The sequence below is a fragment of the Phascolarctos cinereus genome, unplaced genomic scaffold, assembly GCF_003287225.1.
Source record: "Phascolarctos cinereus isolate Bilbo 61053 unplaced genomic scaffold, phaCin_HiC Scaffold_3;HRSCAF=262, whole genome shotgun sequence".
In the NCBI taxonomy this organism is placed as follows: Eukaryota; Metazoa; Chordata; class Mammalia; order Diprotodontia; family Phascolarctidae; genus Phascolarctos; species Phascolarctos cinereus.
Window position 1 is genome coordinate 134,219,740 of NW_027555736.1, and position 13,535 is coordinate 134,233,274.

General features: G+C 38.9%; 1 protein-coding gene across 1 annotated transcript in view; it reads left to right on the top strand.

Annotated features, from left to right (window-relative positions):
• Positions 1-5,457: 5,457 nt before the first annotated feature.
• The window catches only part of ALDH1A3 (aldehyde dehydrogenase 1 family member A3), a 49,858-nt gene continuing 41,780 nt past the window's right edge, over positions 5,458-13,535 (top strand). The window contains exons 1-2 of the mRNA XM_020963743.1: positions 5,458-5,663; positions 11,893-11,997. Of these exons, the coding sequence (XP_020819402.1) occupies positions 5,565-5,663; positions 11,893-11,997 (204 nt within the window). The 5' untranslated portion in view covers positions 5,458-5,564. The remainder of the gene's footprint in view (positions 5,664-11,892; positions 11,998-13,535) is intronic.

Consider the following 13,535-nt stretch of genomic DNA (forward strand, 5'->3'; position numbering starts at 1 on the left):
AGAAAATGCCCAGAGCTGAGTCTTGTTTACAAATATTATACCATTTTGTCCTTGTTATAACACTGGGAGATAGGTGCTACTAATATCTCCCCCCCCTTCTTTTTTAACCATTGAGGAAACTGAGGCTAAGAGAAGTTAAGTGACTTGCCCTGAGTCACACAGTCATTGTCTGAGGCAGGATTCAAACACAGGTTTTCCTGATTCCAGTATTCTATCCACTGTGCCACCCAGCTGCCTCACCTTATAGTCTCATAAGAGGCAGCACAGTGAAATGGATAGGCCACAGGACTTGGAATTAGAAGAACCTGGGTTAAAATCCTGTGATTTTGAGCAAGTCCCTTACCTTTCCTGTGCCTCAGTTTCCTCCTCCAAAAGAAATGGGGGAAAGGGTCAGCTAGGTGGTGCAATGGATAGAGCACTGGCCCTGAAGTCAAGAGGACCTGAGTTCAAATCCAGCCTCAGACCAAATACTTGACACTTACTAGCTGTGTGACCCAGGGTAAGTCATTTAACCCCAATTGTCTAAAAAAGGTGGGGAAGGTTTACTTAATAGCTTCTAAGGTCTCTTCCAGCTTGAAATCTAAGATACTATGTTCATAGGATTCTAGAGACCCAGTTTCTGACACTATTACATGTGGGGCGAGTCAGTTCAATCTTTATGCCTCATTTTGCTCATTCATAATAAATAAGAATAATATTTCCCTACTTCCCTCCCAGTTTGTCTGTGAGACTTACTTTGGAAAACTACAGTAATCATTGCCCTAGGTAGAGATTAAGTGGAAAAAAATCCTTATTATTTTTATCATGTAGAATACCAGCTTCTCTCCTCTTCACCTCCCCACCTCCCCTTACCTCAGCTGTTATCTAGTTCAATCCCTTCATTTGTCAGATGAAGAAGCTAAGATCCCTTGGAAGTGAAGCAACTTGCCCAAGGTCACAACCAATGGCAGCTGGCAGAGACAGCAATTGAACCCTTATTTTCCACCTTCAGAGCTAGCATTCTCTCTACTGCACTAGGTTCCTTTGCACAATGATGATGAATGCAGTTTCTCTGCTGTGTTCTGTGGCTGAGTATTGCAGCTCTGACCTCAGTCTACTGGTATCATGTAGGTGTTAAGATCAAGAAGTAGGGGGGTAGGTGTGATTACATCAGGACCCAACTCACAGTAATTGGCCTGCTGCCTGAAGCAGGTGTGTGTGTGTGTGTGTGTGTGTGTGTGTGTGTGTGTGTGTGTGTGTGTGTGTGTGTGTGTGTGTGTGTGTGTGTGTGTGTGTGTGTGTGTGTGTGTAGGAGTCAGTTCCATACTCCAGAATTTATGAGTAGCAAGCTGACAACTGTCAAGCAAGCCTATACCCCCTGGACAAGTGATGCTTTAAGTAACAGCATTAGCTAACTTTCCCAAACTAAAAAATAAATTAACAAAATGATTCAAGTTTCCATAAGGAATCTTCAATTTTTTTTAACATGAGCACCAGCCTGTCAGTCAATAAGCATTTATTAAATACCTGCTATGTTCTGGGCACTGTGCTATGGCTTAAACTGTATATTCCAGGTTCCCAAGGCTAATCTTGCAAAGGGACCTTCTCTGGGAATGGTCTCATCACATACTCACTTTTAGGACCACTTGGCCCTGCAGAAGCTATGACCCCAACGTGAAGAAAGGACCCCAGTGACCTAGGATATCATATTCCCATTTTCTACATTATTTCTTACCTTTTACTTATCAGTCCAGATTACAGAACACAGAGCAATAAATAATGCACATGGGACACTTAGTTTATCTTTACAGTAAAATCATTGAGAAGCTATGTGTTTTGAAGTCCGTAGAGGACTGACCTTGGATTCAGAAATAACTTTGGTTTAAGTCTTGCCTCTAACACATACTGGTAAGTCATTTAACCTCTTAGTTTCCCCAGTTAAGTCCCTAAGGCTTTATGTTATACAGGAATTGCTGATGTGGATCAGTGGAGGAAATTTCCACACTGGGAGTTCCCTGCAGCAATGAAATCACAGATCCGGGCCACCTCACCTTTCATATATTTTAACACATATTTTTACAAGTAACATCATCAGAATATTTAGCAATTTAATTAATCAGTGGTGTTGACCTTATGTTAGAATTGTCAGCTTTTTGCAAGTAAGCATTGTTTTATCCATAGTACTTGTTTTAGCAGGCCTAGTGCAATGCCTGGTATATAATTTGTTCTTTAGTTATTTTCAGTCATCTCTTACTCTCTTTGGGATTTTCTTGGTAGAGATACTGGAGTGGTTTGCCATTTCGTTCTCCAGATCATTTTACAGATGAGGAAACTGAGGCAAACTGGGTTAAGTGACTTGCCCAGGGTCACACAGCTAGTAAGTGTCTGAGGCCAGACTTGAACTCAGGAAGATGAGTCTTCCTGACTCTGGACCTGGCACTCTATCCATTGTACCACCTACCTACCCTCTAGTATATAATAGGAAATTAAATACTTGATTATGATTGTTTAAGAAACCCTATTCCTGGCCAGATGTGGCTTAGAAAAGTATGTATTGAACTGATGACCCATTTTAATAGTTGCAGAAAATGACTACAGTAGGAGCTGGTAGTTTGGTTTCCAGGTTGTTAAGTAAGCATTAATTCCTGGTTATCCACACTGAAATTTTTTACCCAATTCTAGAACTTCACGTCCCCCACGCTGTTTAGCAAGAAAGGAAGAAATGTGTGAAAGGGATGGAGAAAAGGACAGACAAAGGGATAGATATGGGCTTAGGGCAGCAAATTTTAGCAAGGAAACAGCAGATTATGACCCCAGATTTAGTCATCCCACTATGTTTAGGTCCTCAAATCAATTAGGACCAGGCCTCAGAAGTGTAATGGGCAGGCATATCTCTTATTTCTATTATATTTGGGTGGGGGACGAGATTAGCCATGCCAATAGGTTTCTTCCACTGATATAGAGGACTGTTCTTGAGGATTTAATTAACATAATCCCTTTCTTTCAGATTTCATATACAAAGAAAAATTTCTAGAGAGCAGAATCATTTGAACAATCAGATGGTTGAATAGCATGTAGAAACAGACAAGGTATCAGAAGACCTGTGTTTTTATTTTAATTCATTTCAAACAAATATTTGTTGGAAAAAACCAAACAAACCCTAGGAGATGCAGAGCAATATGCTCATTGATGAGGCAGATACAAAGCTTAGAAGCAGCTACAGTCAGGAAGACCCGAGGTCAAATGGTGCCCCTGATACTTACTTAGCTGTATAACCCTGAACAAGTCACTTAACCTCTCTCAGCCTCAATTTCCCCATCTGTAAAATGGAGATAACAAGAGCACCTACTTCCCAGAGGTATTGTGAAGATCAAATGAGGCATTTGTAATGTACTTTGCAAACCTTAAAGTATATAAATGCTACCAGGTAAAATATGATTCCTATTTTCATAAAGCTTATAGTCTACTAGAGGAATACGGCAGGTATAAGGCTAAATGCTGCAAGTATCTATTAAGTGCTAGGCACAGGGCAGTGCTAGGTGCTAGTGTTACTAAGACAAAACATGAATAGTCCCTCCCTCCAAGGATAAACTGTAATGTGAAATAATACAGTATAAATTCATTACAGAGATGCAAAACATGTTATATGGGATCCAAGGTGGAAACATTTGTTACTGACTGAGGGATTAGGTAAAGGAAAGGTAGGGATTCCACTGGTGAAAAGTACTAAAAGTATAGCTATAAGCAAATAACTTAATGGGTCTGAGCCTCAGTTTCTTCAGTCAAGTCAAGAGGCATTTTACCAAGTGCCTCCTACATACCAGACACTATTCTAATGGCTAGAGATTCAAAGAAAGGTGAAAACAGTCCCTGCCCTTACAGCTCTCACAACTTAGTGGTAGAGCTCCTACTCTAATCTCCATATGTAAAATGAGAATAATTTGCTGTTTCTGAACGAATTCGACCAGATAGTACAAATGAAAGTATTTAGCCTATCTCAGAAAAAGTGTGTCCTAAAAGTCTTAGTGCAGTTGGAAGTGTTGTTAGCTTCCAGCTGCGCTAAGATTTTTTGGGACACCCTGTAATTATACAAAGTAAAGCAGACACACTAGACCCAAACCCAAACCTGTCCATAAAGCCAGATCACAGGCCAGAGATTAAGAAAAACAAAACAAAAGAAATTAATGGATCTGGTGATAAAACAGAAGTGTCACAGCTTTAGCCTTGTAGAGTCAAAAAGACAGGTATATAGGGGCTGGTCAATGTTCTGATCTTTAGGAGAGGCAGAGTCTATCCCCTAGCAAGTATGCAAACTGGTTGAGAAGTCACTATACACACTGTACTTCATTTCTTCTTGTTCTCATTCTACCCCGCAGGTAGTGGTCAAAAAGCTGGTAAATGGGAAAGAAAAGGCCATGCTCTTTCCTTTAGTTGGGAAAGGTCCTTGACCTTGGGGCATTTTCGAGAAAAAACAAGGTCATCGTAATTACCCTCTTTCTGGTTCACTTGCTAGGAGCCGTGCTTTTTAACTCATTCAGGGGCTCTGGCTTAGTTGTTTAACCACCTGCAAACCAGGGAATTCAACAGTATGATTCCAGCTGAAGAAAATCAGCACCAACTTTGTTGGAGATGAGCACTGATGTTCTCAGACGTGCCAAGAGTGAGTTCCGATTCAGACATTCCCCCTACTCAGCCATGGGGTGTGGGACCACCTGGGGTTCGAGAAACAAGTTCACCTATTCCTGGAGCAAAGTGCATTCAGTTCAGGTCTCGGTCGGCCTCTGGGTCTCCCTCCCGGCCTTGTAGGATAAGCGCACGCAGAGTGTAAACAGTGGATTTAACACGCGCATTATCCGCTCGCATCACTGCCTCTCAGCCCGGGAGCTAAGACGGCTTTCAATAGTCACTGTGGGCTTTTAGGTCCCCTCTAAGACCCGCTCATTAAATGCGGGGACCGGGAAGGCTGAGGTGGGGGGACAACAGGTGCTTTACGGGCTTTGAGTTCAGCTTTGTCTTTCTCAGGGGGATTATTTCTAGAGAAATGAAGCCGCAGCGACTTGCAACCAGCCCCCTTCCTTCGTTGGGGGTGGAGGGTAGCATCCCAGCTCTGAAAGCTGAGGGGCTTCCGGGGGAGGAAGGAAAGGAAAGTTTTCTCCTAAGCCAGAAGTGGAGGGAATTCCCTCCGTGGGCGCTTTTCCTCCGCGGGGAGGAGTAGGACCAGCTTTCCCGTCGCTGCAAATGGAACGGGAGCTCTCCCCGACTCCGGCCCGGCTGTGCTGCCAGCCCCAGAGGCGGATTACACCACGCCGAGTAAGCAGCCTGCACTGGGCTGCCCCAGGAGCAAAGCTGGAGAAGTAGGGAGGGGGACTCGAGTTCCAGAGACGGATGGCGGGGGTGGTGTAGTGGGGCGGGGTCTCCTCCGGAAACCAATTAGAGCAACCCCCTCTGGCCAAGAGGCGTGGAGTCCTTCATAAAACAGGCGCTGGGAGCTGTCACCCTCCGAGGCGCATCCATCAGTCCCAGCACCGGGACGCTGCAGACGCGGAGCAGGGTAGGACGAGAAAAGAGAGAAAAAGGCAAGGATCATGGCCACGACCAATGGAACCTTGGAGAATGGGCAGCCCGACAAGAAGATGCCTCCCTTGCCGCATCCCATCAGGAACCTGGAGGTCAAGCACACGAAGGTGAGTCATGGGGTCTGTGCAGGTCGGCTGAACGGATACAGTGGGCACTCAGCGCCCCACCGGGCAGCCCCTTGCAGGGCGGGAGCAGCAGTTAAGTGTCAGGAGGAAAGAGAAAACTCGGAGTGCTCCTATCAGGCTCTCTGTTATGGCTTCTGGACTCTCTGATCACATGTGACAGACTCTCACCACACTCTCTTGACCGTGTCCCCCAGAAACCTTTCGTCTCCCCATGGAAGGGCTGGTCGTTGAACCCGGGTGGACATCACTTAGTAGGAGAAACCAGTTTTGTATTCCTAAGGCACCCAAAAGTCTCTTTAACAAGAAACTTGGGCAGTTTCTGAAAATGTATTAACAGCCACCCAGAGGTGTCCCCAAAAAGCAAACACTCTCCCAGAAACTTGACTCGGGGTGAACATTTCAAGCCAGATATGAAAAAGAGGGACCTTGGCTGGAGGGGTAGCGAAACTCCAATTTCTCGTTAACCCAAAAAGCTAAGGGTTATTCCTCACATCCCACAGGTAGCCAGTCCCTTTCTGAGTAGGCAGGTAGACGGGGAAACTTCCTCCTCCCTCGAGGGCAGTTTACACGCTAATGATTCTGCTTGTCAATTATGAGACCTTTTCTGGTCTTCGACGTGTTGTTGCACTTCCCGTGGCTGCATGATCTGTCTGCCGCTTTTAACTAATAGCAGACATTGCATGGTCGGCTGTGATTCAGAAGCTCTGTTAAATCTTATTGATCTTGTGGTGTGTGTTTAAAACTTCTTTTTTAAGTTCGCTGCTACATGGAACGGGGGTTATGTTTTTGTATGTTAAACAAAACCAGGCTTAGTGAGGTTTATTGAGCTACTTAGAGAACACAGAAGTACCAGTTCTTAGAGGACTGATAATATTTGAAATCTAAATAATTCTGAGGCTCCCGGAAACATATTGTTTATGAGAAATGGAAAACAGAGAAGGAAACGTTTGTGTTGCATTTATGCAGAATTTAACTACTAAAATTCCCAAAGAAATATATTTAATTAAAAATACATAAGAATCGTATCTTATTGGTCAATGGTATGTTTCCTAATCTGTCCTTCCATAGCCCATAAAAATACCACATACAAAAATTTACTAATGATTTTTTAAAGGCATCTGATCTCAGCCCCTTGAAAATAGCAGCTGGTTTAAATTGTGTATAAGGGAGTCAAAAGATTCAGCAGATTTCCTTGGGATCCCAGTAAAACTTCACTTGTTCTTCGGCCAAAGAGAATCTATTTTTAGTGAAGCACAATGGACTTTCCTTTGTAAAACAGTAAGCTCAGAAGTTGTGATTGTGAACTCCACAAGGAAGATGATTTACCTCCGTTCTTAACCTTGTTGTGTCATGGACCCTCTTTGACGGTCGGAAGAAGCCTATGGACACCCTTTTCAATACAATGTTTTTAAATGCATAAAATACATAAGATTACAAAGGAAAGTAATTATACTGAAATATTATAGAGGAATTTTTTTTAATAAGTTCACAGACCCCAGATTAAGAACTCCTGATTTACATGACCTGCAGGAAACTATAAGATGCATATAATTTTGTTTCGTCTTCTACTACAAGGTATTGTGTGAAGTTGGGCCCAGGGACACTTCTTGCAGTCTGTGCTTAGTTAATGACATTAAATGTAAAATATGATGTAATTTAAAATGTAAATGTAAAACTGCAGAGTGAGGTCTTTCTGGCGCTTTCAGTAAGAGAGTGGGCTTGAAAAGAAGACACCTTTGAGTTTCTTATCAAAGCCTCTGATTTCATGAGGCCCAAGGGAGACCTATCTTATATTGAGTTTCACATTATAGTGGGTAGTATTGTAGCATTAGCATAGGTCTTACAAGTCTTTGAAGAGTACAAGCATTTAGGAAATCATTGCTGGTTGATTAAGTATGAATTTTTGTTAGCTTCTAGATTTGCTCCCTTCTTCCTTCCTACCCCCAATCTTCACTACTTACTATCAATCCGTGTATGTACATAGATTTTATTTTATTCATATCTATAAAATACTACAGACAAGGTACTTGTACATTCTCCTCTCCCAATTCTGCTTTTGAAAATAGCATTCCAATCTTCTCAAATACTTTTTATTAAACAAAGAACTTCGCAGACCATTTAGTGAGATTGTTATTTTATTTATTCTCTTGTTACATAATTCTTGATGTCTGTTTTGCATATATATATAACATCTATATATGACATCTAATTTAATGTTATATATATATATATATATATATATATAAAACTATGCTTGACATTTAATTTAATGTTGTATTCAAAGGCCTCTATAACCAATAGAGATGAGAACTTATGAAGCCAGTTCAAACTAACAAAAATAGTATTTGCCTAAAACCTTAAGTTTTATAATGAGAAAAGCCAAAAATTTCTAGGCAATGAGAGTAATATGCTATTCTTTAGCTTTTAGGACTTTTCAAGCATGTGTGTATATGTAGATACATATATACTTGCATAGATATACAAATATTTTTAATGCATATATATTCATATATGTGTGTGTATATATGTATGTGCGTATGTGTATATATATACACACACACACATATATGTACATATATATATATATGTATATATATACATATAGAGAGACTACAAAAACCAGAAGGTGAACATTACTGTATCATTACTTGAGTTTTAAAAATATTTTCTAGAATAATCAAGCTAGCTATTAATATAGCTATCACTGGAAGTATTCAAGAGGCTGGAGGGGCACTGTCAGGGAGAAATTTTCGAGAGGGCTCTTGGATCAGATAGGGTTTTGGACTAGTTGACTCCTAAAAGTCCCTTCTAAAGCCAATTCTTAATTGCAGGACAATTCCCACAAAGTTCTTAGTGACCCTCTAAAAAGCCCAAATAGAATAATCTCCATCTAGAAATCTGGGGATAAACACGGATGAGTAAAGTGGAATAATGGTACTTTTTTTTTTGCTAGGTAAACATCATTAATGTACTTTTTTTGTGTGTACTATCTAAAATCACATGCAGCAAAAGATTTTAAGCATTATAGATGGACAAATCCAGACCTTATATACTACTGAACTGAATCTTTACCACGTGAATCAGGTCTTCCTAATTTCCCATTTTTTCCCCCTTCCTAATGTTTTTTTTTAAAATGAGATTTCATTTTCTTCTTCCTATATTTTACTCCTATTCCAATGTACAGAGAAACCTACCTTTGAAGAGAAAGTTTCCTTCTGAACAGGTAGGGGATTAAAATTGATGTAGCAGCAGGGTGAGCCGGCCTCAGTATGTAAGAGTGAGTACTATTTCCTCAAAAAAGAGTGTTACAAAGAAAAGAAAGCAGTCAAGTTATGAGCTTGGACACTGAAGACAGAGGAAATGGGAGAAAAAGAGAAATACACAGGAACCAAGCAAAGAACACCAAGACTAATTTTAAGTGAAATGCGCAGAAGGGAAGGTAGACTGAAAGAAGAGCTCGATGTGGTTTGAGTGGCTAAAGGCAAACAGTTTTATACCTTATTTTTTTTCAATGCTTAGTGCTACAAGAGTAGACAACAATGGAATTAAGTTTGATTAGCTTCCTAAGAGCATGGGATTATAGAATTAGAACTAGAAGGGGCCTGATATTTTTTTTTTTACTAATTTATAGAATCGTGTATCTTGGGGAAGAAAAACTTGTTATCCGTTCATTTCTTTTCAAGTTTTAACTTTTGCCTCCTAGTAGTTCATGCTTTGTGATTCTGAGTTGTTTAAGGAGATTTCTTTCCAGATCCCAGAAGTAGCAGCCCTTCACTTTTTTGGGTCCATTTTCCCTATTAACAACTCCCTCCAGGTAGCAGAGATAATATTTATGATTTCATGGTTCATTAATATACTAGTTTTATCTGCCTTTTAAAAAGATACAATTTCCTCAGCTCTCTCTTATGTAAAGCACTTCTTCATGTGTATAACTTACTTCAAAAAAAAAAAAAAGAATCATGGAATGTGTTTCAGCTGAGCAGTCCCGATGTTGGGGCGAAGACATGCTTCTGTGAAGAGAGTGCTTTATTTGGAGTCAGGAATTGAGTTCAAATTCGGGCTCTCTTGATGCCTGTGTGACCATGAGCAACCTCTATGGGCCTCAGTTTTATCATTTGTAAAATAAAGGTTATTGGACCAGATGGTTTCTAAGACTCCTTCCAGCTCTACACTTGTGATCCTACGTCCATTAAGTGTCTGGTTTTTTTAAAAAATACTCACTGGCAGTAATGAAATTGTAAATCCAGTATCTCTGCTATTATAGTAACAGTCTGATCATGAATGAGAGCCTATAGGCTATCTTTGCCCTTCCTTTCCCACATTTTAAAGTATAAAAATGCACTAACAGCTCTTTGTAGGATTTTTTAGCAGATTGTAAACTACCGGAGGGCAGGGACTTTCCTTCCCACCTTTTTCTTTTCTTTGTGCTCCCAATGCCTCATCAGTTCGTAGCACTTAGGAATTTAATAAAGATTTGTTGAATTGAATTATTAAATAGTATTACACAAAGAAAGTTACTTTATTACATCTAAATAAGAACGTAGTTACAAATATAATTTCATATTCTTTTTGAGTCATAAACTGTTGGACTACAAATGACCTTGCAGTCATCTTAGGTAGAGTCACAAAATCTCCAAAGCAACCTTAGGGGCTAATCTAGCTTTTCCTGTGGTGGACCAAGAATTCCCCTTCCAAATCCCTAATCAATGATTATCCAGCCTTTACATGGTCTTTTTAAAGGACATGCATGTATCTATCTTAACATACCATTTTTCTATTTTTATGTCTCACTGTAACTGTGGAATATATATTCTGTGTTATAACACATGAATATACCACACTGGATAAAAGAATAAACTCATCATTGTCCTCTTGCCCCAGCTTGACTTCATGCTGAAAGATGGTCTTTGGAGGGATCCTTTGAGATTTTCTTTGTTTTTGTCCCATGACTACCACATTGAAGAATAATAGAGAATGATGGGACTGAAAATGTGATGCCTGTTTTGCTTTCACAGGGCAATAGTCTTTCCAACTCTATGAATAGATAGTAGATACATTATCATAAGGTAGTTCTTGAGGGTCATTTTTCTCACCAAACCTTTGTGATGTTAATAGAGCAAAGCCCTTTCTTATATTCCAGATTCAATTATATGGCAATATTTAATTTTTATGACCTCCTTGGAAAATGTAGTGAGTTTTCTCATTTCTTATAGGAATAAGACATTAAAAAAAAACAAACCTTAACCATTTTTAATGATATACTTTCTAGAGAAACTTTACAGAATGTAATTTAATCTTGCCTTTGTGAATCAGGGTTACCATTAAGAATATTAATTGTCCAAGGGCTATTTTGTGTGTAAGAATGCTTGCCCTGACACTAAGTGACCCTAATCTGCTTTTGGAGTTCTTGGGCATATTTTTTCTGGCCTTTCCCATGGCCACCAGCTCTTCTTATTGCTGCAGATCTCTTACCTCTATTAGTCCAATTCTACTTTGCTACTTCTAATATGTTATAAATTATAAAACCAGAGAGTCATGTCAAAGGACAGGATCCCTAAGATTCTCTCCACCTCAAAGATTCTGTGCTCTAATATTTAAGCATGCTAGAATTGTATGCAGAAGAAGAGTAAGTAGATTCTGAGTTAGAGACTGAAGAGAACACCTGTAAGTGTAGCATTTCAACATTAATGTATGAACTTTGTGATATCCACTTTGTCTGATTTGAGGCCTGGAAAACTTAGAACTTAGAATGAGCATTTATTCTCATTATCCAATTGTTGCCTTTTATTGGTATTTATTGCCTTTTATTGGAAACCCTATATGAAAAATCCAGATTTTTTTTAAAAAAAAACTGTGTTTGGAGTACAGAATGTTTTATTTTGTAAATAGATTCTCTCATATATTCCACTAAATAGCAAACTCTTTTACTAAATTTCAGTTTGTGTACAACTTTTCAGAAACATGCCTACTATGTAAAGTGAGTTACACTTCTCATAAAAATTGGACCATATCTTATTGCTAGACATACAGAATTGTGAATTTAAAAACATATATCCACATACCCACATTTCACAGCAGACTTTGCCTTTTATTTGGGCAAGAGGATAAGGAATGGGGTGGGGAAGGAAAGAAGGGAATTAGTTCCTTAAAGTTTATAACAAAAAAAAATCTTGTTTAACGTTATTGCTTGTAACATTTTTTTCCTGGTTAGATATTTATCAACAACGAATGGCATGAATCCAAGAGTGGTAAAAAGTTTCCAACCTATAACCCTTCAACTGTAGAGAAAATATGCGAAGTGGAAGAAGGAGACAAGGTAGGTTGTAGGGATTTTTTAAAAAACCATTTTTTTTTCCTGAATGAAAGAATAATGAAGAAGTTTGCTACGAAATACAACTGGCTCAAACATGGGTTTAAGGTCTGTGATAGTCAAACATTTTGGCATGCTTGTTTAAACAGATTAGAGAGAATGGGATCAATTATAGATAACTCCCCTGGAAACATATGAGTCATTTTCCTTTGATACATATATAACATAAGTGAGGAATGCAGTGATCTTTTTAATATGGTAAGAAAAAGTTTTTAATCAATTTTTGAAACTGAAAATATTAAAGAATATAACCCTAAAACAATATACTACCTGAATAAGTGAAGTGTTACTATTACTAGTGAGTTTCATAACAACAACAATAATGATAATAGCTAGTTTTTAAATAGTTCTTTAAGGTTTGGACAAAGCACTTCACATATATTGTCTAATTTAGTCCTCACAAAAATCAGATGAGGTAGATCCCATTATTATCTTCATTTTACATACCAGGAAACTGAGGTTGAGTCCTATGGTCACACAGCTAGTAAGTTTCTGAGATAGGACACTAACTGAAATAAGTCATCTTGACTCCAAGCCCAGCACTCTACTGCACCAGTTAGCTTTATATAAAATGTGAAGTTCTAGAAGCCAATACATACTTTTAATATATTATGTATTTCTATGCTGAATATTAATGTGTACATGTTTATATATATATATACAACATACAAACATACATATACAAATACAGGACCAGATCTCTGATTTCATCAGTGTAGGAGGCATCCAGAAGGGAGCTTAACCTATGCAGATCATTACTTTCTATGCAAATTACAGCCTTAAAGAATTTCTTGGAGCCTGGGAGGTTATTTATTGTCCGTGTTAGAGTCAGTATGTGTCAGAGGCAGGACTTGAACCCAGATATTCCTGATTCTGGAGCTGATTATCCATGATGACAAATTGCATATCTCTCTCTCTCTTTCTTTCTTTCTCTCTCCCTCTCCATAATAACATATATATGTATACACGCATGTATATATACTTATACACACATATGTATATAGATATAGATGTGTGTATCTATCCTTCTTTTTTCTATTTATCTCTGTGTGTACATATATTCCTAACCTACCTCTATCAGTTCAGTGCTACTTCACTGCTTCTAATATGCTATGGAATATATGTGTGTGTGTGTGTGTGTGTATATACATATGTACAAAAATACATACATACATCATGCATTCTTAAAATTGTAACCAAAAGTTTCAGTCTCTATAACCAAAGTGTCATATTTGTTCATTTGTACATTTAAAAACTATTGGAGGCCAGATCACAGGTTCCTTCACTGTTAGTGTCTTCTTTCTGAGATTAGCTTCCATTTATACTGTATATATCTTATAAGAATATAGTTATTAATATGCTTTTCCTCCATTAGAATGTGAGCTCCTTGAGGGCAAGGACTATGTTTTTGCCTTTCTCTGTATCCTCAGCCTGGTGCCTGGCACGTAGCAAGTGCTTAATAAATACTTCTTGACTGATTTAAA